The sequence below is a fragment of the Rousettus aegyptiacus genome, unplaced genomic scaffold (assembly GCF_014176215.1).
Source record: "Rousettus aegyptiacus isolate mRouAeg1 unplaced genomic scaffold, mRouAeg1.p scaffold_m13_p_14, whole genome shotgun sequence".
NCBI lineage: Eukaryota > Metazoa > Chordata > Mammalia > Chiroptera > Pteropodidae > Rousettus > Rousettus aegyptiacus.
In genome coordinates this window covers 43907017-43930305 of record NW_023416289.1, presented here as the reverse complement: position 1 = coordinate 43930305, position 23289 = coordinate 43907017, and the positions used below count along the sequence as shown (strand labels likewise).

At 49.4% G+C, this 23289-nt stretch overlaps 1 protein-coding gene across 2 annotated transcripts in view; it reads right to left on the bottom strand.

Moving 5' to 3' along the window:
* Positions 1 to 474: 474 nt before the first annotated feature.
* HIF3A (hypoxia inducible factor 3 subunit alpha) overlaps positions 475 to 23289 on the bottom strand; it is a 28352-nt gene continuing 5537 nt past the window's right edge. For both annotated transcript variants that reach the window (XM_016155339.2, XM_016155338.2), the window contains 12 exons: positions 22119 to 22203; positions 21712 to 21824; positions 21010 to 21218; positions 19584 to 19690; positions 19247 to 19394; positions 16086 to 16204; positions 14905 to 15095; positions 13830 to 13934; positions 9823 to 10094; positions 8730 to 8847; positions 6458 to 6539; positions 475 to 4225 (listed from right to left, as the gene is read on the bottom strand). In XM_016155339.2, coding sequence (XP_016010825.2) covers positions 4128 to 4225; positions 6458 to 6539; positions 8730 to 8847; positions 9823 to 10094; positions 13830 to 13934; positions 14905 to 15095; positions 16086 to 16204; positions 19247 to 19394; positions 19584 to 19690; positions 21010 to 21218; positions 21712 to 21824; positions 22119 to 22203 — 1647 coding nt within the window. In that variant the 3' untranslated portion in view covers positions 475 to 4127. The remainder of the gene's footprint in view (positions 4226 to 6457; positions 6540 to 8729; positions 8848 to 9822; positions 10095 to 13829; positions 13935 to 14904; positions 15096 to 16085; positions 16205 to 19246; positions 19395 to 19583; positions 19691 to 21009; positions 21219 to 21711; positions 21825 to 22118; positions 22204 to 23289) is intronic.

Below are 23289 nucleotides of genomic sequence, written 5' to 3'. Positions count from 1 at the left end.
CGAGCCCACCGCGGAACCCGAGCTGGGAGAGTCGCCCTACTGTCAGCTACCTGTGGGACCTTGACCGCATCCTCCCCACCTCTCTAGGGTCTGTTACCCCTCTCTGAAAAATAGGTGGTTTTTCAAACCGGCAGAATAAAGGTCCAAACGTATGATTAACTGAAGGCGCCGTGGATTCCCTAGCCCTGAGCAGGGGTCAGAAGCTTGTTGCACCATCTTTCTCCCTCATGCCTTCTTCCGCAGCCTTCCCTAGCTCCTTGGTGACGTCAGGAGAAAATTCAAACTCTTTCTGATGACTTAGGAGACCCTGAATAGTCTAGCCTCACAAGACAAGCTCGATCCCGCCCCCCGAGCTCCAACCCACACACACTCTACACCCTTCCAGACCTTTCCAAGCCCTCACCCTCTACTCATGCCAGCTGTAGCATCCAATCCTTTAAGGCTCTGCTCTGGCTCCCTTCCTATAAGCACAAGCTATCCCTCCCCCAAACCTGTGGCAGTCTGAGCCCCGCCCCCACCTAACAATCACCCTAGAAAATACTAGTATTATCTCCATTTTACAGATGAGAACACTGAGATTTGCAGAGGCCAATGTACTTGCCCAAGGTCATACAATAAGAAAGTGGCAGAACTAGGACTTAAACCCAGCCCGTCTAATTCCTGGGCTCTTAATTCCTACTCTACTGTATGCTCACATTATGGAATAGATTTTTGAGATTTTTTTGGTGTGTGTTTGGGAAGGCTGCCATAATGGATTTGAATTCTGGATTCAAGTCCATCTCAGCCCTTCCCTGCTGTGTGACCTTGGGCAAGTGATCATCCTCTCTGAACCTCAGTTTCATCCTCTGTAAAATGGAGATAATCATGTCTATTTTACAGGATTAGAGGAGAGTTTGATAAGATCACAGGAGTAAAGTGTTTGGCAGAGGGCCTGACACAGAGGAAGTACTTTTTATATTTGCTCCATTATAAATACTTAGAATGGGACAAGTACCTAGAGCTGTGATGGGGACAGCGAGGGGACTCAGGATGCTGTGGGAGGACCTCACCCCGCTGGAGCAAGCAGGGAAGACTTCCTGGAGGAGGAAATGTCTGAACCGAGATCTAAAGTATGAGTAGGCAATAAACAAGTGAGGAGAAGGGGGAAGGGAGAAAGGCATTTAAGGCAGAGGGAGAAGCAAATGCCAAGGCTTGAAAGTAGTTTTCGTCTTTTGGAGAGACTTCTTCGTGGCACACAGGAGAAAGGTTATGAGGGTGACACACAAAGGCATGACAGAACAGCCACAGCCATCTGCATGTGAATCTGTAGACGCCCCTTCCAATACACAGAGAATCGTGTCACACAGACAGACACCAGTGCACAGAATTATAATGTCAAACAGTCTTATACATGTATGCAGAATCACAACACCAAACAGGTACACACAGGTACAAAAAAAAAGGTCACAACCCCTCCCACACTCAGGAACACAGAAACCTGAAGAAACCAAAAGAAACACACATAAGGCAGAAACATTTCACCCAGATACTAATATACACATGTAGAAGGAATTGCAACCCCCCCACAGGTCATTAATTTTGTCATGAAGGCACACACATGTACACAGAATAACATCATTACTAGACACATGTTACACAGACCCACATAGGAACACAGAGTCACACATATACACATAGAATCATAAAGTGACATAGACACCTGTCACCTAGTATACTCACACCCCAGAAGCAATTCCACAGATGAGTCAACACACAGAGTTCTGGTGCCTACCAAGGCGAGGTCTTTATGTTGGTATAGAGATTAATGGGTTTCAGAACTAGTGTGACTGGTCAGTCCCCTCTTGTCCCCAAGCCCAGCACAGTTCTCGTTATTGAGGACCCAAGTCACCCCCTGAGGGAGGGAGGGGTGAAACCCTTCTCCCCCCATAGCACCAATCCAGACAGGCAATCCCCTGACAAAACAGAGGAAAAAGTGCCTTCTAAAAGGGGGCGAATCAGGCTGAGAGAAGAAGGCCTTTTCCTGTGGGAGACCAAGAATAGCACCATCATAGAAAAGGGGCTGGGGCACATGGGTGGGGGCAGAAAACAGAGGATTCAGAGCCTCTCTCCCTACCTGGCAATATGCAGATAGTGCTGTGCACGTGCCTGTGTGGCTGGGGAAGCCTCCTGGATTGTGAACTCCCCCCAAAGGGGCAAGGGAGCCCCCAAGTCCCCCGGATACCTAGGGTAAAGGAAAGGCAAGTGCATATCTACAGGGCTGAGGTGGGGGAGTCAAGGGCATTCTAGGACAGAGAAATTTTATGGACAGGAGATTGAGAAAAGAGAGGCTTGAGCATGGAACCCATGAGCAGAAGAATCTGTAATGGGAAGACTTAAGACAGAGAGTAGGAATTGGGGCAAGTTGAGTAGAGTGGGAAGCCCTGAATAGAGTTAAGTGGTTGGATTCCGGAATCAGGGAGTCAGGGGCTCTAAGATTCAGAACAGATGACTCTACAGGATGAGGTCCAGATTCTAGAATCAGAAGCATTTGGAGGCTGAGTTTCAGAACCAAAGGAATCTATACTATAGGATACAGTACATATTCTAGAATCAGAAGCGGAATTTGGATCTGAAATCAGAGGCAGTTGGCAGCTGTGAGGCTTAGAACCAGAGAAAATTATAGAGTAAGGACTAGAATTAGAAAAAGCCTGAAGACTAAGTTCTAGAACCAGAGAGGTTTTGGAGTCACGAGATCTAGAACTGGGAGTTGGGAAATGTAAGGTCTAAAACCAGAGAAATTTATAAGGCAAGGTCTAGAATCAGAAGGCTTCTGAAGACTGAGTTCCAAACCCGGGGTAATTTGGAGTCATAAGATCTGCAATGAGAGAGAATTGGAGATTGTGAGGTTGAGGACCAAGGGAATTTGTAGGATGAGGTCTGGAATCAGAGGACATTTGAGGCAAAGATCAAGGTCTGGGGGGGGATCATCAAATCTGGATCAGAGGGCCCTCGGAACTGCAAAGTCTAGAGGTTGTGTAGTCTAGAAGCAATGACTGAAGGAGGTCATGAGGTCTGGAACAAAAGAGAACTTGAGCATGGCATCCGGTTCTGGAAGTACTGGTTCTAAGTTCAAGACATAAAACCCATGTTACTTCTTTTTGATGGAAAAAGCAAATCCTGAGTGTGGAAAGTAAAAAAGGAATGAGCTGGGAGTCGTAATATCTAAAATTAGGAATTCTGGATTTGGAACCAAATCTGTTACAGGTCGGGAAGACTAGAACCAATAGGAAGCTTGGGGCTATAGGGTCCAGAATCATACGACTTCATTATCTGTAAGGTCTGGAACCAGCAAGAAGTGGAGAGTGTGACATCTAGAACAAGGGAGATTGACTGGGAGAAGTCTAGAACCAGAGGAGGCAGGACGTTGTCTGGTCTAGGACCGGGGAAGGTTGGAGGTTGTCTTGGACTTCCTGGAATAGGAGGACCGTGACTGAGGTGTGTCCAGGTGGGGCTGGGGGCAGCAGAAGTCCAGAGTGGAGGGGGTAGGTAGAGGCAGGTGGCCACTTGGGAGGCTAAAGGCTCAATCAGAAGTCATTGGGGGTTAGGGGAGATACTCCCCTTCCCAGTGACACCTGAGTGACAGGGGGGTAGATCAGAGTCCCACATTCTTATGGACCCCGTGCAGTTTGTAGCCATTAAAAATATATCATGAAAACGAGAATAAAAATAGTAATAAAGATGGATGGAAAGAAATGTCATTGTGGTCATCAACACTCTCCAGAGTCCAGAAATACAGATCTGAACCCCAACCTCCCCCACTCCTAATTACCCAAAATAAAGCCACGACATTGGAGAGAGGGACGAGGTAACTAGTATCAAGAACCCCAAAGGAAGTCCTGAGAGAAGGAGGTGGAGGGGGCCAGGGACCCCCTCCCCGAGGTCACTGAGCTGAGACCACCCCAAAGAGCCCCGAGATGGGGTATAGGCAGTGGGGTAGGGCCTGAGGTAGGCCCGAGGCGGGCAAGGGCCACTGAGAGGGGAGGGGGAACCACTGTCCTGGCTCCCCCATCCTGTGCGTCGGCTACCAGCTTGGAGTGTGGTTGAGGTCCTTTTTGGGGAGGAGAGGAGAGATGGGAGGAGCAGCTGGCTCAGTTGGCCTGGGCCAAGCCCGCCACTGGCTGGAAGCGGCTCTTGGGTTGGGCGGTGTCTGCATCCGGATAGAGACAGAGCAGCGAGGAGCCCAGGCCTGCAGGGGAAGATAGAAGGTAAACCCATGGGGAGTTATCACCCCAACCTTTCCTGACAGTTAGAACTGTGGGCAGTGAGACAGACACACCTGGATTCGAACAGCAGTGAAATCTTAGGCAAGTTCTAGCCTCCAAACCTCGGGTGCCTAGGACGTTTGGGACCGTAGTTAAAGAGCCCGGAGCCAGATTCTGCCAGAGTTTGGATCCAGACTCTGTTCTTTGCTTGCTGTGTGACCCGGGGCAGGTGGCTTCACCTCTCTGTGCCTCCATGACCTCATCTGTAAAATGAGCTAATACAGTGCCTCCCTCCTGGGACTATTGTGAGGAGGAGTAAATGAGTGAATTCGTGTTAAGTGCCTTGAACAATAACTGGCATTGTTGTTACCCGGAAAACAGGGATACTTATATGTACCTCATTTGTGAAAATTCGGTCATTTGAGAAATACTTATCAAGCACCTACTGTGTACAGGCAGTGGGGACACAGCAATAAACAGGACAGATGAAACTCCCTGCCCTTGTGGGGCTGACATTCCAGTGATGGATGCCAATTAGGTCATGTACATAAATTTAGCATAAAGCTTGGCACGGAGCACTAAATAAATGTTAGCTCTTCCTTTCCAAATATGTACTGAGGACCTGCTCTGGAGCCAGCTGCTGCCCAGCCTGGCACACACAGTAGAGTGCAGCGGTGACCAGGACCGGCCTGGCCCCTGCCCACGGAGAGAGTATATAGCCAATGATCAAATAACACAAAATTCTATGTATGAGCGTTATGAGACAAGAGCTTAGGAAGTTAGTTAGGGAGGACTTTGTAGGCGTAATATTTGAGCAGAGAGCTAAAGGATGTGGTAATTAGGCAACAAATAAAGGAAAAAGCATTCTAAGCAGAAGGATGAGCATATACAAAGGCCCTGAGGCAGCCTCCTTAAGTAAGATGACTTCAAAGTCATCACAATGCCCTACGGAAGCCCCTTACCTCTCTCTCCTCTTCTCTCTGCTTCAGCCGGAGGGGACTTGTTTTCCCCAACTAAAACAGACACCCTCCTACCCCAGGACCTTTGCATTTGCTGTTCCCTCTGCCTGAAATACTCTTCTCCCAGAAATTGTCAAATTGCTCAAATGTTACCTCAGTGGGACCGTGTCTAATCATCCTTAAAATTGAAACCCCTCCACCCCAGAACTCCCCCTTCTTTTGTATGCATTATCCCCCTCCCCCCAGTAGTACCTCTTTCCCTCCCCTGTACTCTTCATTGCATTTGTTTCCTAGTTCTTGACAGCCTCCCTCACTAGAATGTCAGCCAGGGATTTCTGTGTGTTTAGTTCACAGTTGTGTCTTCAGCTCCAAGGACAGTGTCTGACATTTACTCTGCGTTCGATAAACACTAGTTACATGTACAAAGGACAGAATGAATCAAAAGGCAGCGACTGTGGCTAAAGCAGAGGATGCGAGGCAGAGCCTGAGATGAGGCGGTGGGCAGACCCCAGAGGCTTGAGATTCCAGGTGAGGACCTTGATCCTTCTCTGAAGGGCCCTAGGGAGCCATGGAAGGGTTTTGAGCAGAGGCAGGCCCGGGCCAGATTCGTGCTTTGGAAAAACCTCTCTAGCCGATGCCTAGAGGTTTCCAGTGGGACTGTGGCTGCGTATAGTAGTGCTGGAAGATGATGATGACACAAACAAGCGAGCGGCTTGTCTTGCACTCGGCAGAGGGGCTGTGCAAGGAGCATCGCACCAGGACAGGAGTTTCTTGAGTGTTTACGACAACAGGTCTTCCTATGCAGTGTCTCCAGAAGTCCCCAAACATCTCCCCTAGGTAAGAACTATTATAATAGGCCCTAACTGATCAGGGTGTGGCTAAGGGGAGGGGAAACCGAGGCTCCAGAAACAGAAACCATTTCCCAAAGCTGTGCAGCCAGGAAGGACGACAGCAGGACTCAGCCCCAAAGTGTAGTTGGATGTGGGCTTCAGGAGACCTAGGCTGAGGCCTGGGCTTGGCTTCTGTCTCAAGGGGCAGCTGTGGCAAGCCCCTGCCTTGCTCAGGGCCTCCCTTCCCCCCCCCCCCCATGATGCCCATGAGAGGAGGGAAGGGCTACACATTTTCACCAAGGTCATGTCAGGGTGCTGACAGCCCCCAGCCACCTTCATGATTGCTCCGCCCCTCTCTCAACCATCCTGGGCACCTCGTAGGGGAGTTGGGGACCCAGGGCCTCTGTACACCCAGGTTGCTACTCACCCAAGGGTTCATTCAGTTCCAAGAGGTGGGTGCTGGGACCCTGCTGACTCACCGGAGCTGGTCCGCCTGTCAGAAGAAAATTCTGCAGAACAGAGACAAAGGTGCCATCATCATCATCATCATCATCATCATCACCATCATCAGTATCTCCACCATTATCCCTATCATTATCACCATTATCATCACCATCACCATCATCACAATAATCATCACCATCATCACCATCATCATGATCACCATCATCACCATAATCATCACCATCATAATGATCATCACCATCATCACCATCACCATCATCACCATAATCATCACCATCACCACCATCATCACCATCATCACCAACATCACCATCACCACCATCGTCACCATCATCACGATTATTACTGTCATCATAATCACCATCATCACCATAATCACCATCATCATCAACATCATGATCATCACCATCATCGCCATCATCATCGTCATCATCATCATCATCAATATCACCACCATCATCCCTATCATTATCACCATTATCATCATCACCACCACCATCATCACCATCATCACTATCATCATTATCACCATCATCACAATAATCATCACCATCATCACCAACATCTTGATCATCACCATCATCACCATCACCACCGTAATCACCACCTTCACCATCATCACCATCACCATCATTATCACCATCATCACGATCATCACCATCATCATAATCACTATCATCACTAACATCATCACCACCACCATCATCCCTATCATTATCACCATCACCATCACCTTCATCGCCATAATCATCATCACCATCATCACCATAATCATTGTCACCCTAATCCCCAGCATCATCCATATCCAAGGAGGTAGGATGGCATGGTGGTTAAGTGCACCGTGGGGTTCAGTGGCTACCTAATGGCTGTGTGACTTTGGGCAAGTCACTGTCTCAGACATCCTACACGCGCCCCTCCAGAGCTTTGTTCTCCTATTCTCCTGTGTGTGTGGACTCCATCAACACACAACCTTGCTCTGTGTTCCTGTTGGGTTCGTGTAATGGGAGATGCCAGCAGGAGGAATGAGGAAGTGGAGGAGTGTTTGATCTTCTAGCTGTTTCCCTGATGGGTTGTCATTGGTTGGCTCTGTCCCTCCACAGAATGTTTCAGCTCTTATAAGCTGGCTCCTCTTCTCCCCAAGATCTAGTGACCATTTCCTGCCCTGTGCCTTCAGACTGCAGATGGTGCCATCTTCCCACACTGCAAACCCCAGGGCACTGTACCAGCCTTGTCGATGCCTTCCATGCTGCCCACGCTTTTGCCAACAGTCCTGTTATTGAATTCTCCTCAACACCCATTTGAGCATGCTGTTTCCTGCCCAGACTCTGCCTGATACAGTTGCCTAACCTCTTGTGTGTAAATGTGAATGATAATGATAATAAGATTTCAAGAGTGGTCATGGGGATTGGATAATTTAATCATGGAAGGCACTTAGTACAGTCAGCGTTTGACACATGGTAAGCACTCAATAAATATAAGCTGCCAACATTATCAACCACACCCCTCCTGACCAAACAGCCCTGTTGGGTGATGAGCCAGAGAGCTCTTCTGTGAGCACTAGGGAACCACAGAAAGTCCTAGAGGGAGGCTGGCTTTTAGAAAGGGCATTCTGGTTGCTGTGAGACTTGAGGCAGGGAGCCTGGGGTGGGGGGAAGGGATGCTGCTTTGGTTTGGTTTGTTTTTATACTACCATTTATCGACAGCCCACTGAGGATCAGCTAAGGGCCTGATTTCATGTGCTTCTCATGGCAGTCCTGTGAAATGTAACTATCCCACCTTCCAAATGAGGAAACAGGCTCAGAGTGGTGACATCGCCTGTCTGAAGTCTCACAGTTACTAGGTGACAGGCCTGGTACTTAACCTAAGTTAATTGGACTCTAGGGTTTTTATTCTTACTGACTCTTACACTAACCATGCAAGGCCAGGACCTGTTGTTGTTTGGAAGGGGGGCCCATGGGAGCAGAAGATTCCTAAGTCCTAACCCTTGTCATTTCTCCCCTTCCCCTGCTTAATTTTCTTCTTGGCATTTCCTAATGACTTATATAAATATGCAAAGCCCTTTCATACCCATTAGCTGAGCAAGCAGATCAAGGTCCTGGCCTGAGATGGACTGCACACCTTCCCTTTGACCTTCAGCCATCTCTTGTCCTCTCTTGTTTTCCCGTCCATAAAACAGTAGGCTTCAGCCTGCTGGGTTCTGAGGGACAGAGAGCCCCACGAATCCCCACACATACCAGGCTGAGGGGAGGCAGTAGGAAGTTTTCGGGTCCTGGGCTTGGGGACCGTTTGGGAGGTCTCACTCCCAGCAGCTCCACCCCTTCGGCCTCGTCCTCTGAGCACTGGGCCAGGGTCCTGGAGGAAAACAGGTAGAAATCTCAGAACACAGCAAATGTGAGCAGTGCGGGTAGATGATGAGCACCTATTAATCTTCTCGTATACCCACCAATCTATCTGCCGTCCATCTGTCCATCCATCCATCCATCCATCCACCCACCGATTTATCTTCCCATCCATCTACCTAATGACCGACCCATCATCCACCCACCCATACAACCTCCATCCATCTATCTTTCCATTTGTTCACCTACCTATCTGTCCACTCACCCACCCATTTGCCATCCACTCATCATCTATCCACCCATCCACTTTTATTATAGTCACTAATTTCCTCCCCCCCACATTTAATAAGTCTTTATTAGGCACCTATTGTATATTCAGCGCTAAGATGGGAGCCTTGGGGAATACTGAGATATATCCAGAAAAGCTTCATTAAAATAGTGAAGAGACAGCTCTGGAGAGTAAATGGGCATACGCCCATAACGTGGAGAGCAAACTCTTGAGTGTTAGCAATCTAACGTCTTTGGAAGAGGGACAGGAACCCTCTGAAATTTTAGGCACAATGTGTGTCTCTATGTGTGTAAAGTTTCTTGGGAAAGAGTCCATAGCTTTCAACGGACTCTCAAAGGTACTAGGGCACTTAGTTCTAGACAGTTTCGCTGACATTGTGGCAGCATCCTCTTAACTATGACAAAAATTGTCGCTAGGCCAGATATAAATATGTTCCAAAGCAAAGAGCTCTGGTTGACTGCTGGGATTTGGATAAACAATGAGAACAGCGAAGGGCACTCCAGAAGGAGGGCACAGCCTAGACAAAGACATAGAGGTTGGAACAAACATGCCACACGCGGGGGACACTTAGGGCCCAGCTGGAACAGAGGTAAGGAGAGGAGGAACGTGAGGAATGGAACTGGAGTAGGAGGCGAGAACAAGACAAGGGGTCACAGACCCTCCCTACGCTCCCTTGACATACCCCCCACCGTGGCTCACCTTTTCCGAGCCCCAGCCACGGGGGAGGATGCTGAGGGGCTCCCCCTGGGAGGGCTGGAGCAGCTCAGCCGGGGGTCACTTCCCCAGCGGGGCAGCAGGGAGGGCTCAGGGGCCGGGGGTGGCAGGCCGTGAAAGCTCCGAGCGCGGGGCCGGGGAACAGCCCCTGGTGGTCTGTGGTAGGCCCTGGGGAGGTGCTCGCTGGAGTTGAGCTGGAAGTCATCATCCATGGAGATGTAGGGGGCCAGCATTTCCAAATCCAGAGCATCAACATCCTGCAGAGGGCAGGAGGGAGTAAGAGCGTGAGCCTTGGCTTCAGGCCAAGCTCCATCACTTTTGAGAGTCCTGTGCCTGAGGTCAAGAGTCTGAGCTTCAGTTTCCTCATCTGTGAAATGGGCATAGGGACTCTGGTAGCTGTTCACCAAGACAGCACCTGAGGGTCCTTGCCCCTAGTGGAGACCCCTACTACAGTGACTAGGGCTGACCTGCTAACAATAGGATATTAGGAGATGATGGTGTGTGACTTCCAACATTAGGTTATAAAGACATTATGGCTTTTGATTTTGTTGTGCTCTTTCGCTTGCTCACACTCGCTCTCTCTCTCTCTCTCTCTCTCCTTTCTCTCTCTCCCTCTCTCTCATCAGTTGCTCTACGGAAAGCCATGTCATAAGCAGCCCTATGGAGAGGCCCACGTGGCAAGAAACTGAGACCCCTTGCCAACAGCCAAGTGAGTTGACCTTGAAAGTGAATCCTCTAGTCCCAGCCTTCAGACAGCTGCAATATCTGGAAGACATCTGGACTGCAAACTCATGAGAGACCCTGAGCAAAAGCCACTCAACTAAGTGGCTCCCAGACCCCTGACCCTTGGGACTTTAACCTAAGTTGATCTGACTCTAGGGTCTGTACTCTTAGTGCTACACTAACCATCCAAGGCCAAGACCTGTTCTAGGTTTGGAAGAGGAGCTCATGGGAGCAGAAGATTCCTAAGTTCTAACCCTTGTCATTTCTCCCCTTCTCCTGTTTAATTTCCTTCTTGGCACTTCCTAACAACTTACATAAATGTGCAAAGCCCTTTCACACCCATTAGCTGAACAAGCAGATCAAGGTCCTGGCCTCAAAAGGACCACAGACCTTCCCTTTGACCTTCAGGCATCCCCTGTCCTCTCTGAGTGTCAGTAATGGGGTGCTGCTGTAACAAAAGCCTAAAATACAGTTGTGGTTTTGGCACTGGTCAGCGGGCGGGGTCTGGAAGGACTTTGTAGAGCCTGGTAGAGGTTGCCTTGAACAAACCCTTAGTCAACATCTAAACTGAGAGAAGCCTACCTGCAACGGCATAAAGAGAAGTAAGGAACGTGTGATTGGAAGATGGACGAGAGGGGATTTTTGATGTGTAGTGGCTGAATGTTTGGCAACACTGCCACCTGCAGTTGTGTGGAAAATAGAAAATGTAGCTAGTGAACTGCGTACGCAATCTGGCTAAGATTTCCAGCCAGATGTCAAAGGGGTTGCCTGATTTCTTCTTGCTACTTGGAGTAAAAGGCGAGAGGAGAGAGAAGCTAAAGGAATAAATGTTAAACATGAGGAGCTTGGACTTGAGGTCTTGAAAATTCTCCCTGGGAATTAACTTTACCCCCAAAGAGCTTTGGCCTTTGACCCAGCTCCTGGGAGGCTCCTTGAATGACAGACGTGTCGTTGTGGCTCCTGACCAGCCTCACAGTTTATGTTAACAGGATGATTCAGGATGAGGACTGGCCATACCAGAGAAAGGCCAACCATGTGATTAAAGGGTTGGTCTTCAGGCCATGTGAAATCATCCCGACCTCCAAGGAAAGTGTGCGTGCTCGGGGAGGAAAAGAGGGTGATCGAATTCAATTTCATGGGCAATAGTTCAATCGATCATCCCTAAACAATGAAACCTCAATAAAAACTCTGGACACCAAAGCTTGGGCGAGCCTCCTGGAGTAGCAATGCTCTACGTACATGTTGCCACGTGCCAGTGACAGGAGGGTACCACGTCCCTGAGGACATGGAAGTTTTGTATTTGTGACTTTCCTAGACCCAGATTCCAACCTGTTCATCTCTTCCTTTGGCTATAATGTTCTTTTGCTATGATACAACTGGAATCATAAGTACAGTGCTTTCCTAAGTTCTATGACTGGTTCCAGTGTGATATTAAACCTGAGGGAGTCTGTGGCCCTCTCTGATGTGTATTCTGCTAGTCTGGACGATTACGCCCTTCGCCTTGGGATTGGCTGACTGTGGGAACTCCCCAAATGGCAAATGATGCTAAATTATAAAATGATTTCTGAGCAAAGGAAGGCACTCTCAGGACAGCGTGGAATAAAGACAAACCCCCGGCTGTGACTGTAAACTTCCTTGTTGAGATATCAGAAAGGTCATAGGTGGTGCCTAGAATACCCTCTGGTCAGACAAATGAAGCTCTAGAGTTTAAGAATGTGTCTCACAGATCTTTTCCAACAATAGGATTCTATTAAGCTCAGGGCACTGTCACTCAGCCATCTCAACAGAAGCCCAAGGTAGACAAGAGTTTATTTCAATGAGATTTGTGTGTGTATGTGTGTGTGTGACATTTGTTTAATGGTGTGAACTCAAAGGAGATTCACATAAGACTCACAGACTTGTTTTAAAGAGAATTCAATGAATAGAAACATTGCCAGCTCGGACGGAGAGGGACAAAGGTGGCGCAAAATGAAAAGAGATCTTTGGACCATCAAACTTCTATAAGCAGGAAGCAGGTTATGAAAACACACTCCACCTTTTATAAAAAAGGAAGCAAGAGAGCAGAGGGCAGAGCCAAGAACCACGGACAAAAACTCCTGGGAAGTAGTAGGAATCAGTTCTTATCAAAGAACTTCTCATATTTGGCCAACTGGATTTCAAAACTGCTATGGACCAGTGATGCTGTGAGCTCTCCTTTCCTCCTTTTTTGAATAGGAGCATATGGGGCAGTTATTCTATGCCTCTCCCGCCACTGTATGTTGGGCATGTGGGTGGCAGATAACTTGTCTCTATTTCACAGGCCAACAGATTGAGAGGGACTATATTCAAGGAGCCTCGCTACACCCAGACCTGACTTAGGTGAGGTTCTGGGCTTTGTGGAGGCCTTTGGAGGCCTTGGGAGCGAGGAAGTGTTTTTATTTTGCATCAGGGAGAGACATGCATCCTTGGCAGCCCCTATGATCCTTGCCTTTTGCTATTCACGCTTGTATGTAGTTGCCTTCCACACTGCACTAGGGTTGGTCTGGATCACCAGTACAATACAGCGGAAGTGCTAGTATGTCACTTCTGAGATTAGGCGATAAAAGTCTGCATCTTTCATCTCAGGCCCACTTTCTCTGTCTCTTGGATTACTGGCCTTAGGGGAAGCCAGCTGTCATGGTGGCCTATGTAGAGGCCCACACGGTGAGGAACTGAGGCCAGCCAAAGCAGCAAGGGGCCGAGGCCTGCAGTGATCATGTGGATGAGTTTGCAAGAGAACCCTCTAGCTCCAGATGACCGTAGCCTTGACTGAGAGCTTGATTTCAACATTACAAAATCAAGCAGCTGAGTTGCTTGATTCCTGATACTCAGAAACCGTGTGGCATAATTAATGCTAATCATTTAAAGATGCTGCCTTTTGGAGTCGTTTGTTATGCAGCAATAGATAACTAATACATCATGCCACTGTCATTTATCTACCCACTCAACCATTATTCAAACATTATCCATCCATCTATAATCCATTCAATGAACCAATGTTCTATTTATCCAACTACCCATCCAAACATCCATCATCCATCCCTTCATCCATCCAAATATCTGTCTAAATATCACCCATCCATCTATTTGCCACCATCCACCTAATGAGTCTGTCCGTCTGTCCGTCTGTCCGTCCATCCATCCATGCACCCACCTGTTCTTTTACCATCTCACTACCTTTCTCTAAAGCCTAGATATGTCAGCCCCCAGAGCGCAGAGGTGAAGATGATCCCTTCGATGCCAGCCCTTACCTGAGCTATACCTAGATCTGTCTCCACCGCTTCAAGGTCTTTTCCAGAAGCCAAGACTTTGTGTGCATTATCCACATTCACGAGAGGCTCATCTGGAAGATCAGCCTATACAATAGAGACAGAGTAGAGACTTAAGGAAATTGCGAGCCTGGGAGATGTCGACAGTAAGACAGCCTAGACATTTGAACTCAGGGGTAGAAGAAAGGGTCAATGTCAGACAGCTGGGACACCACAGGGGTCAAATAGCAAGTGCAAATGAGTTCTGAACCTGGGTGTTCAAAAGTCAGAGTGTCTGGCTATAGATCAAAAGGGCAAACATCAAAGGCTTGAAAACCAATGCCTGAGGCCAAGACATGCAAGCCCTCTGAGGTTAAAGGTCTTGGAGTTTGGGGTAAATGATGCAGAATATGGACATCCCAGAGGAAAAGCATGAGGTCAAAGGTCATGGTATATTTCTCTAGCAGAAAGGAGATATTGGGGGGTGGGAAGACATAGGGTAGGGATGAGGAAAGCAACACCAGATAATACAGACCCCTGAGTCACAGGTCAGTCTACCTGGACTCAAGTCAAAATAGTAACCACTATGGTCTATTGAGCACCTACTAGGTGCCAGGGTCCTACTAAGTGCTGCCATGAATGGTCTCATTGAACCCTCGCAAAAGCCAATGAGGTGGCCAGCTCCTTGCTGTTATCCTAATTTTATAGGTGGAGAAATTGATGCCCCACCTGTCCAGGGTAACACAGCTGGTAAGTAGCAGGGTCAGGATCTGAATGCGGGTTTTTGTAATTTGAGAGTATTGGATACTCTTGACTCTTAGAAATCAAAATTCAGAGATCTCTAATGCTTGGTCATAAACCAGGAAGGGGCCCCCACGACAGTACCAAACATCCCAGGATTTGGTCCAATAACAGTGGAAGAATCTGGAATCTACGTCTTAAAGGAACCCCAGATCCCATCTCATCCCAATGGTCCCACTGTATAGATGGAGAAACCAAGGCCCAGAGAACAGCAAGGTCTAAGCCAAAGGCCAGAGCAGCCCAGATCCTGAGGACTCAAGTGAGAGGGCCCGCTTACCAGAAGAGGACTTTGAGGGCGCCGTGCGGCTGGGGGTGCACTGGGGGTAGCAGCGACTGAAGTCCCATCTAGGATAGGTGCCAGGAGGCGGCGGAGGTCAGGGCTACAGAAACGACGAGGGTCAGCGGCCAGGGCAGCCTCGCTCAGGGCAGGAGGGTGAAGGAAAGCCAGGATCCGGGGACCAGAGGCATCTGCAGGAACCCATGGAGATGGGGAGGACACAGGATGGTCACCCAGGGCTGAGGGGCAGAACCCTCCACGTTGACCCCAGGGGACATAGTTAGCATTTCCAACAACTAATCAAAGTGGACACCATTCAGAGTGCTTGGGTCCTGGAGAACCCCGCTGGGCCAGGTGCTATCCCTTTGGGTGCCGGATTGTGGCGAGCCCCTGGAGAGTTCTATGGGAGGGGACAACGTGGGGCGGGGAGCACACGGTAGGCTTGAGATAATAGCAACTGCCCAGCGGTGGGGAAATATTTTAATATTTAACATCGACACAGCTGGACCAGAGCACACGACTGACCCAATTTTCCAGCAGCACAGAAAAGCACTCGGCTATTCAGCCTGTATGTTAGGGGAAAAGACCGGCTTGAGGCCCTCAAGGAGTTTCTGAGGCCCCTGCAGGTCAAGACGTGGCCCTGAGCCAGAAAAGGAAAAGATACAGATGACCCCACACCACAGCCAGGAGCGTGGGCCACCAGCAACCGCTTAGAGATGGTGAGACTTTGAAGAACAAACAGGGAGAGAAGCTCGTCCAGGATTAGGGGAGAAGTGAGAGGTAGAAAGCAAGCAGACTCGGGAGGGTTAGGATTACTGGACACCAAAGAGCAGTGAGGTGGGACCAGGGAACAAACCGAAGGCCGGGGGCAATGGGGAGCCACAGCAGGAATCAGAGCAGAGCGCTACGAGACCGAAGCGATCATCCCAGGGACACAGGAGAAGAGGGAGGACAGAAGAAGCAAAGAGGATATTCTTGGGAGTGGAAGCTGCACGTGCAAAGGCCCTGAGGCATGACAGAGTCTGACATGGTCCAAGAGCACTGAGGAAGCTGATGTGGTTCAGAGAGTCAGAGGAGCAGGCCGGAGTCAGGGCACACGGGGTGAGCTGCGTTGAGGCACCTGGGTTTTCTGCGAACTGTCCAGGACACACAACCCCTCCAGCCCCAGCCCTGCCCCATACCAAGGCTGCTCCCAGGATTCGGGGCTTCCTTCTGAGAGAGGGTGCCCCTCTGAGTGAGTCTGCGAGAGTGTCGCTCCGTTTGCTCCAGCGACAGCACCAGTCCGGTCTCTTCCACCAGGCTGGGGTACAGAGCAGAAAAGGGTGTGGTGGTCAGGGAGGGTCCTCGGCCCTTGCCCAGGCCAGTGTCCCCTCACAGGAGGCTGTCCCTCCCAGGGGCAGGAGGTCACTGTGCACACGATGATTTGCCACGTTTATGTGTTTCTTTTAAGGATTTGATTTTTGTCGAATGCTTTTTATTATAATAGCATTTAAAAGAAAGTTAAGTGTGTCTTCCCACGCTCCCTCTGTGGAAGGAAAGACAGAAAAAAGCTGGCATTTAGTACAGCCCGGGTGGAGAGAGGGGAGACTGGAGGTGGGGAACTGAGGGGCAGAGACAGGGGTAGGGGGGGAGGAGTAACAGGCATAAAAATGAAATAACCTCTTTATAGATCTTTCCTTATGAACATGTTCATCCAAATGTATTAATGAAGAATATGTATTTACCATTTCTATGTTACCAAATATGAAGAATTCATAGGGATATATTTTAATGAACAAGATTTTATTTATAAAGATTCTATTCATAGACATTTTTCATATTCAAGGGAATGGATTTATAAATATATCCTTCTTCCCTCCCGGTGTCTCCCCTCCCCCCAGTGTCTAGCTGCAGAGACAATCCAAATGTTTACTGAGCAAACTGACTCTTGGAGGATCTGTCTGGGGCTGAGGACGAGGCCCTCGTTTGCATAGCATTTACATAACATTATCCTGGACTGAATGTGGGTGGTCCTCCGCACCAGCTCTTTGAGAAGCTACGATCCATTCCCACCTTCACCAAACCCCTTCTGGGCTGGAGGTAACCCAACCTAGGCCAGGTCAAAGCCATCCTATCCCCTTTGAAAGACACCAGCACACAGTCGCACATGTACACACATGCGTTGTACACAGGCACAAACAGAAACACTCGTATACGCCCAAGGGGTATACATGGACAGATATGCATGGATACGCCACACACTGGAGCTGGCACATGTGCCTACCCGCCACACGGGGTTCACTCATTCAGTCACTCCACAAACATTCCCTGCACAACCAGTGCTGCTCAGCAGTTAGGAGCAAGGGCTCTGCAGCCAGCAGCCAAGATTCAAATCCCGGCTTGGCTCTTTGTGACCTATGTGATCTTGAGCATGTACCTGAACCTCTCTGGGCCTCATTTTCCTCTCCTATAAGGAGGGCATAATAATACCTCCTCCCCAGGTTGTTATGCAATTTAAATGAGTTAATATATATACAATAGATAGAACTGTGATTGACACATGGGCAGATCTATGTATTTTCTATTATTGTTTACCAGGCAACTACTATATGCCAGGCACTGTTCTAGGAGCTGGAGATTCAGCAGTGCTCTGGATGGGTGAGTTTTATTTTTATGAAGCAATTGCACACATACTCAGGCATGGAAGGGGCAGGGGTTGGACTCTACAAAGTATAAGCACCTGAACACACACATATGGCCACACGACTGGACACTATACAACATGTACACAGCACTAAAGATGATTGATACCATATGCTCCTCATTTTGCTGTTACTAAGTAAACTCCTATCATTCCTCACCTATTTTCTGCCAGTAAAATTGAACTCTCCAGGCCTGCCTTTTGCTTAGCAAGCAAAAGATGGAAATCCCAGGGCCTGGCCATAAAAAGTCCAATCTTCGTAATGAATAAAAAGAGTTTCCAGAAGAGATAGGGGCAGGTCCCCGCTCCTTTGCCAGGGACAATGGAGAGACAGACCTCTTTCCAGGTCTACAAATCATTCCAAGATTCTGATTCAAAAAGGTATTAAAGTAAGATGATTGATCTTGTTTTCTTGTGTAATAGGAAGGCATGTGAATTCTCCTGTTACCAGCTTCTGTTTTCCATCAGAATCTCTCCTTGATCAAAAAGACCTGGAAGAATCCCTAAGGCTTTAGAAATTGATGCCACGCCCTGGAAAGTAAGTAACCTTCAGGAAAAGTGGTAATTCTCTGTCTTTGTGGTAATTTGCTGTCTTTGTCACCGTGTTGTTATTGTGGAAACTTCGAAGATGCACGGTGTGGGGTGGGGGAAGCCTGTGATTTACCATTGCACTTCCATTAGAATGGCTAAAATGAAAACCAAACCGGACAATGGGAAATGCTGTCAAGCATACAAGTGGAACCCTCACCCATTCCTCATGGGGACACAGAATGGCACAGCAACTTGGGAAGACAGCTGGTTAGTTCCTTATGAAGTTAAATATACATTGACCATATGACCCATCCATTCCACTCCTAGGTGTTTACCAAAGAGAAACAGAAACATATGGTTTCACAAAGTCCTGTGTGAGAATGTTTACAGTAGCATTTTTTTTTGTAATCACCCAAAATAGGACACAGCCCAAACGTCCTCCAGCTGGTGAATGGATGAACAAATTGAGGTACGTTTATATTCAAACCACAGAATAATACTCAGCATTTAAAAGGAACTAGTGATATACACCACAACGTAAAATTTAAATACATTGTGCTAAGTCAAAGAAGCCAGACTCAAAGGCTCCACACTGTAGGTAGGACCCCTTATATGTGACTGTGACATTCCAAAAAAGGCAACATTCTAGGGTCAGAGAACAGATCAGAGGTTGTTCTCCAAGACTGATGGTGTGTGGGGGGCGTTCACTATAAGAGAATTTTTTGAGGGGTGATTAAACTATTCTATATCTTGTGTGTGGTAGTGGTTACACAATTCCAGGCATTTTTCAAAACTCATAGAACCACATACCAAAGAGAGTGAATTTTTTAAATGTAAATTATGCCTCAATCTTTAAAAAGCAAAGAGTCCCCATGAATCTGCTAGATTTCTTATTTTAACTTGAATACAGAGTCCTTTTAATTTAAATGAACAGATCACTCACCTATGACTTTTGTGTGCACACGCAGACTTGTGTGTTTGGTCACACGTGTTTCACACACATGTATGTGTCACACTCCTTACATACATGTGCGCAGGACACATGCATGCTTGTGCACACACACACACACACCTGTCCACATACATGCAGATCAGACCCAGGTACAGTCACCCCACCCGCCTCCCACTTACCTGATCAGGAAGTGGACGCAAACAATACTCTCAGACTGGGGGCCCCGGCCCCCTGACACCACTGTGGCCTGGGTCTGGGTCCACAGGTAGCCACCACTGCGCGCCAGGAAGCGATAGCACCCCGTTACTGCCTGGCCTTTGCTCAGCACTGGGAAGGAGGATGGGGAGGGGTCAGGGCCACAGAAGAGGCAACTGGGGAGAGGAGGCGCTGGGGGCAGGGGTTTAGGTAGGAAGGGCTCAGGGAAGACGGGGTTCCTTGGGGATCGGGGAGCAGGGAGCTAGCTGGCATTGACCGGCCTGGGGCTCAGGCCTAGGGAAACAGAACCCGAGCACGTACAGGTGTGAATACTCTGGCCGACCGCATCTGAGTCCAGCGCGTGGATGTACTCGTAGGCAGAACAGCCAATTAGGTCATCGGGGCTGTAGCCAGCGACTTCAGCAATCCTAGAGTGGGTGCAATGGAGCCGGATCAGTTAGACTGGCTGAGGTAGAGGGTGGGTGGAGGGAAGGGGGGGGGACCCGCGGAAAAAGCCAGCAGGACAGGCAGAGACAGGGCTGTAAAGGAAAGAAAGCAAGAGAATAAGAAATAGGAAAAGAGAGAGCTGTGGTAGACTGAATAATGACCCCAAAAGAGGTCCTGTCTTAATTCCTGGGTGTATTAGTTAATTCCTGGAACCCGTGAATACCTGACCTTACATGGCAAAAGGGACTTTGCAGGTTTAAGGATCTTGAGGAGAGTCCCCTGGATTATCTGGGTGGGCTAATGTCATCACGGGGTCCTCATAAGAGGGAGGCAGGAGATCAGAGGGAGACTAGGAGACATGATAGAGGCAGACGTTGGAGTTATGTGCTTTGAAGACAGAAATAGGGGTCACGTGTCAAGGAATGTCTTCAGAAGCTGGAAAAGCCAAGGAGACAGATTCTTCGCCAGAGCCTCCAGGTGGAACACAGGCCTTGGTTTTAGCCCCATAAGACTCATTTCATACTCCTCCCCTTCGAAACTCTGAGCCAGTAACCTTGTATTTTTTGAGCACTGCATTCATGGTAATGTGTTACAGCAGCAACAGGAAACTAATAATACCAAGGGGGAGAGAAGGTGGAACTGGGAAGAGGGAAGAAAAGAAGACCAAAGGGAATGTGAAAAAAAAATAGAAGAGTGGAAGAGAAAGGAAGAAAGACAATCATAAAAAGAAAGATCGAAAAGAATGACTAGAAATAAAAAGTAATAATAATGATGATGATTGAAAAAAAAATATGCACTTCCATAGCGCTTTGTACCAGGCAATTCACTGAGCGCTCAGAACGACTGCTCAAAGTAGGTTCTGTTACCGTTCTGTAGGATGGATGAGGAAAATGGAGCACAGAGAGGTGAAGTCATTTGGCGAAGGAAACACAGCCAGGATTTAAACCCAAGTCAGAGTCATCATTCCTAAGTACAACTCCAAGGCAAGGAAAAGAGGGAAGATGCAGAAAAAAGAAGAGCGGGAGGAAAGGAATAAAGAGCAGAGGGAAGAGAGAAAGAGAGAGAGAGAGAAGGATAGAGGGAGAATGAATAACGACCATTTATTGAGTGCTTCCGGTGCCTTGGGCTAACTGCTGTACCTGACTGTAAGGACCCATTTAAGGAAAGCCACAGAAGGACAGGGAGGGAGAAGCCCAAAGAAAGAGAGAGAGAATCAAAAGGAAGAAGACCCAAAGAAAGGTCAGCGAGTGAATTTGGGCAGAAGGAAAGAGGAGCTGGGCAGGCGAGGCTGGTGGGCCACCTCTCGTCACAGTAGGTGAACTTCATGTCCAGGCTGTGGCGGCTGAGGAAGGCTCCCCGGCCCAGCGGAGGCTCCAGGCTGCCCGGGTGGGGGATGGCTTCGCAGATGAGCACCAGGCATTGCAGGGGGGGCTCTCCGCCGGGGCTCCCCGCTGAGGAAATCTGTACCTGTGGCTTGTAGACCCTCATGTGTCCTGAGCAGTGTAGCACCTGGTGGGGGAGGGGCGAGGCCGGGATGCACCTGGGCCTGCAGCTACCCATGGGGCTGCGGGATATGTCTCTGTGAGCCCTGCAGGGAGCTGAGAAGAAATCCCTGAGGACTAGAGACCCTGTGGGCACAACTCTGAGGACCCCCCAGGCCCTAACCCCACAGAGACTCAACCTAAGGAGCTCTGATGAGTCTGGGTTCTAAGACGCAGAGAGGTCTGAGAACCCCAGATTCCAACCTCATGGAACCTCCAGGCCCAAGGGGCTGGGAGCCTCCCCCCACCCCCAACCTCGGGCCCATAGAGCCAGACTAAGAAAGGGTACAAGGCCCCCAGGCCCCCAGCTTCACAGACCCCCGACCTCCCAGATACCCAGAGGGCCCTCCAGCCCCAGCCTGAGGGAGCCCCATAGGAGACCCCTGGACTCCAACCCGCTGCAGGAGCTTAAGGGCTCAGGCCCAACCCCAGGGGCCCTCTCCCGGCCAGGGCCTGCCCACCTTCCAGGTGGCCGCCTTGAGGTTGAGGGTGCGCCCGCGGCTGGTGAGGGTGCTCTTCATGCGCAAGGAGAAGCACCGCTCGCTGCGAGCCTCCAGCTTCTTTCTGCACAGGCCTGGGGAGGACCACAGGGGCAGGGTGGGGGCGGAGCAGGTCACTGGGGCAGCTTCGGACAGGACCCAGTTCCCTCCAGAACCCCAGTTACGTAAGTCTCCCCAGCCTCATCCCCAAATTTGAGACCTGGATCTTGAAAGGGTCTCCCAGGGGTAGGGTATGCTCCTTTAGACCCTCCAGCGCGGGGTGGGGAGGGGTGTGGATCCTCTCGGACCCCCATTCTTCTCCAGTCTTCCGGAGGGAGAGGGGATGTACTGAGGGTAATTTGGGGGACAGAGGCCTCCTGGAAACTCACTCTGCCGAGGGGTCAGGGCGTCCTGCAGCTCCTCGTGGTCACAGGGATGGATGAAATCAAAGATGCTGTGGCCGATGAGCTCCAGCTGTAGGGGAGGGGAGCAGGGAGGAGCCGCTGGAGAGAAAGCGCCTCACAGGGCCTCTGACCTGTCCCTCTCCTCCTTCCCAGCCTCCTCGCCTCAGCCCTAAGCCATGAGCCTGCATTACGTCACCAGCCTCCCTACTTATTCGTTCATTCATTCCTTTCTCCACCATACTACTTGCCAGGCCCTCTTCTTTCCAGATGGTGTGGGCACAGCAGTGACCACACAGAAAAAGGTCTCTGTCTCTCAGAGCTAACTGGCTAGTGGGGGGAGAGAGCCGATAAACAAATGAAAACGACACAACACGCACATATTTGAAACAGCATAAGAAGTAATATAAAGAAAACTAAAGCAGGATAAGATGATGACATGATGGGACGCTATTTTAGAGGCACTCATTAGGGACGGTTTCTTTGAGGAGGCGATATTTAAACAAATTGCTGAACACAGCTGGTGAGGTGGTCTTGCGACTCTCTGGAACAGGGTGCTCTGGAAAGTGGGAACAGCGAGTGCAAAGGCCCTGAGGTGCGTCCCCATTCCAATCCCTCCTGTTGGACAAGCTAAAGACCCAGCTCCTTGTTTCAATTCAGGCAATGAGCTTGGGTGCTGGCAGGAGAGAACACGGATGAAAGGGGACCCACGATAGCTCGCAGTCCAGAGGCGATGGTGAATAGGGCAAGGGCGAGAGCTCCCTCCTCTGACCTCTCGTTGCTGGATTTGCATCCTGGCTCTGCCACTTTCTAGCTTTGGGACCTTGGGATCTTCACCTTTCTGAGCCCGAGTGCTCAAGCTGAAGGAGAAATTGGTACCCAGAGTCGGGTAACAAGACAGGGAAAAGGAACAGATGCCCAAGCTCGGAGCCCATTTATGGGAACTAGGAAACCAAATGGTAAGTCTCACGGGGCTTGCTGCAAGGATCAGCTGAAATCAGTTCGACTGCCTAAGTGTCTCTCGTCTTCCCATCCTTAGGCTCCCACCCCTACTCCTCTTCTCCTGCCCAAGGCCCTATACCCGCCACCTTGCAGATCTCCAGGCTCACTGCCTCCAATGCTAACCCTGTGCAGCACTTGGGCGGGGGGGAGTCTTTCT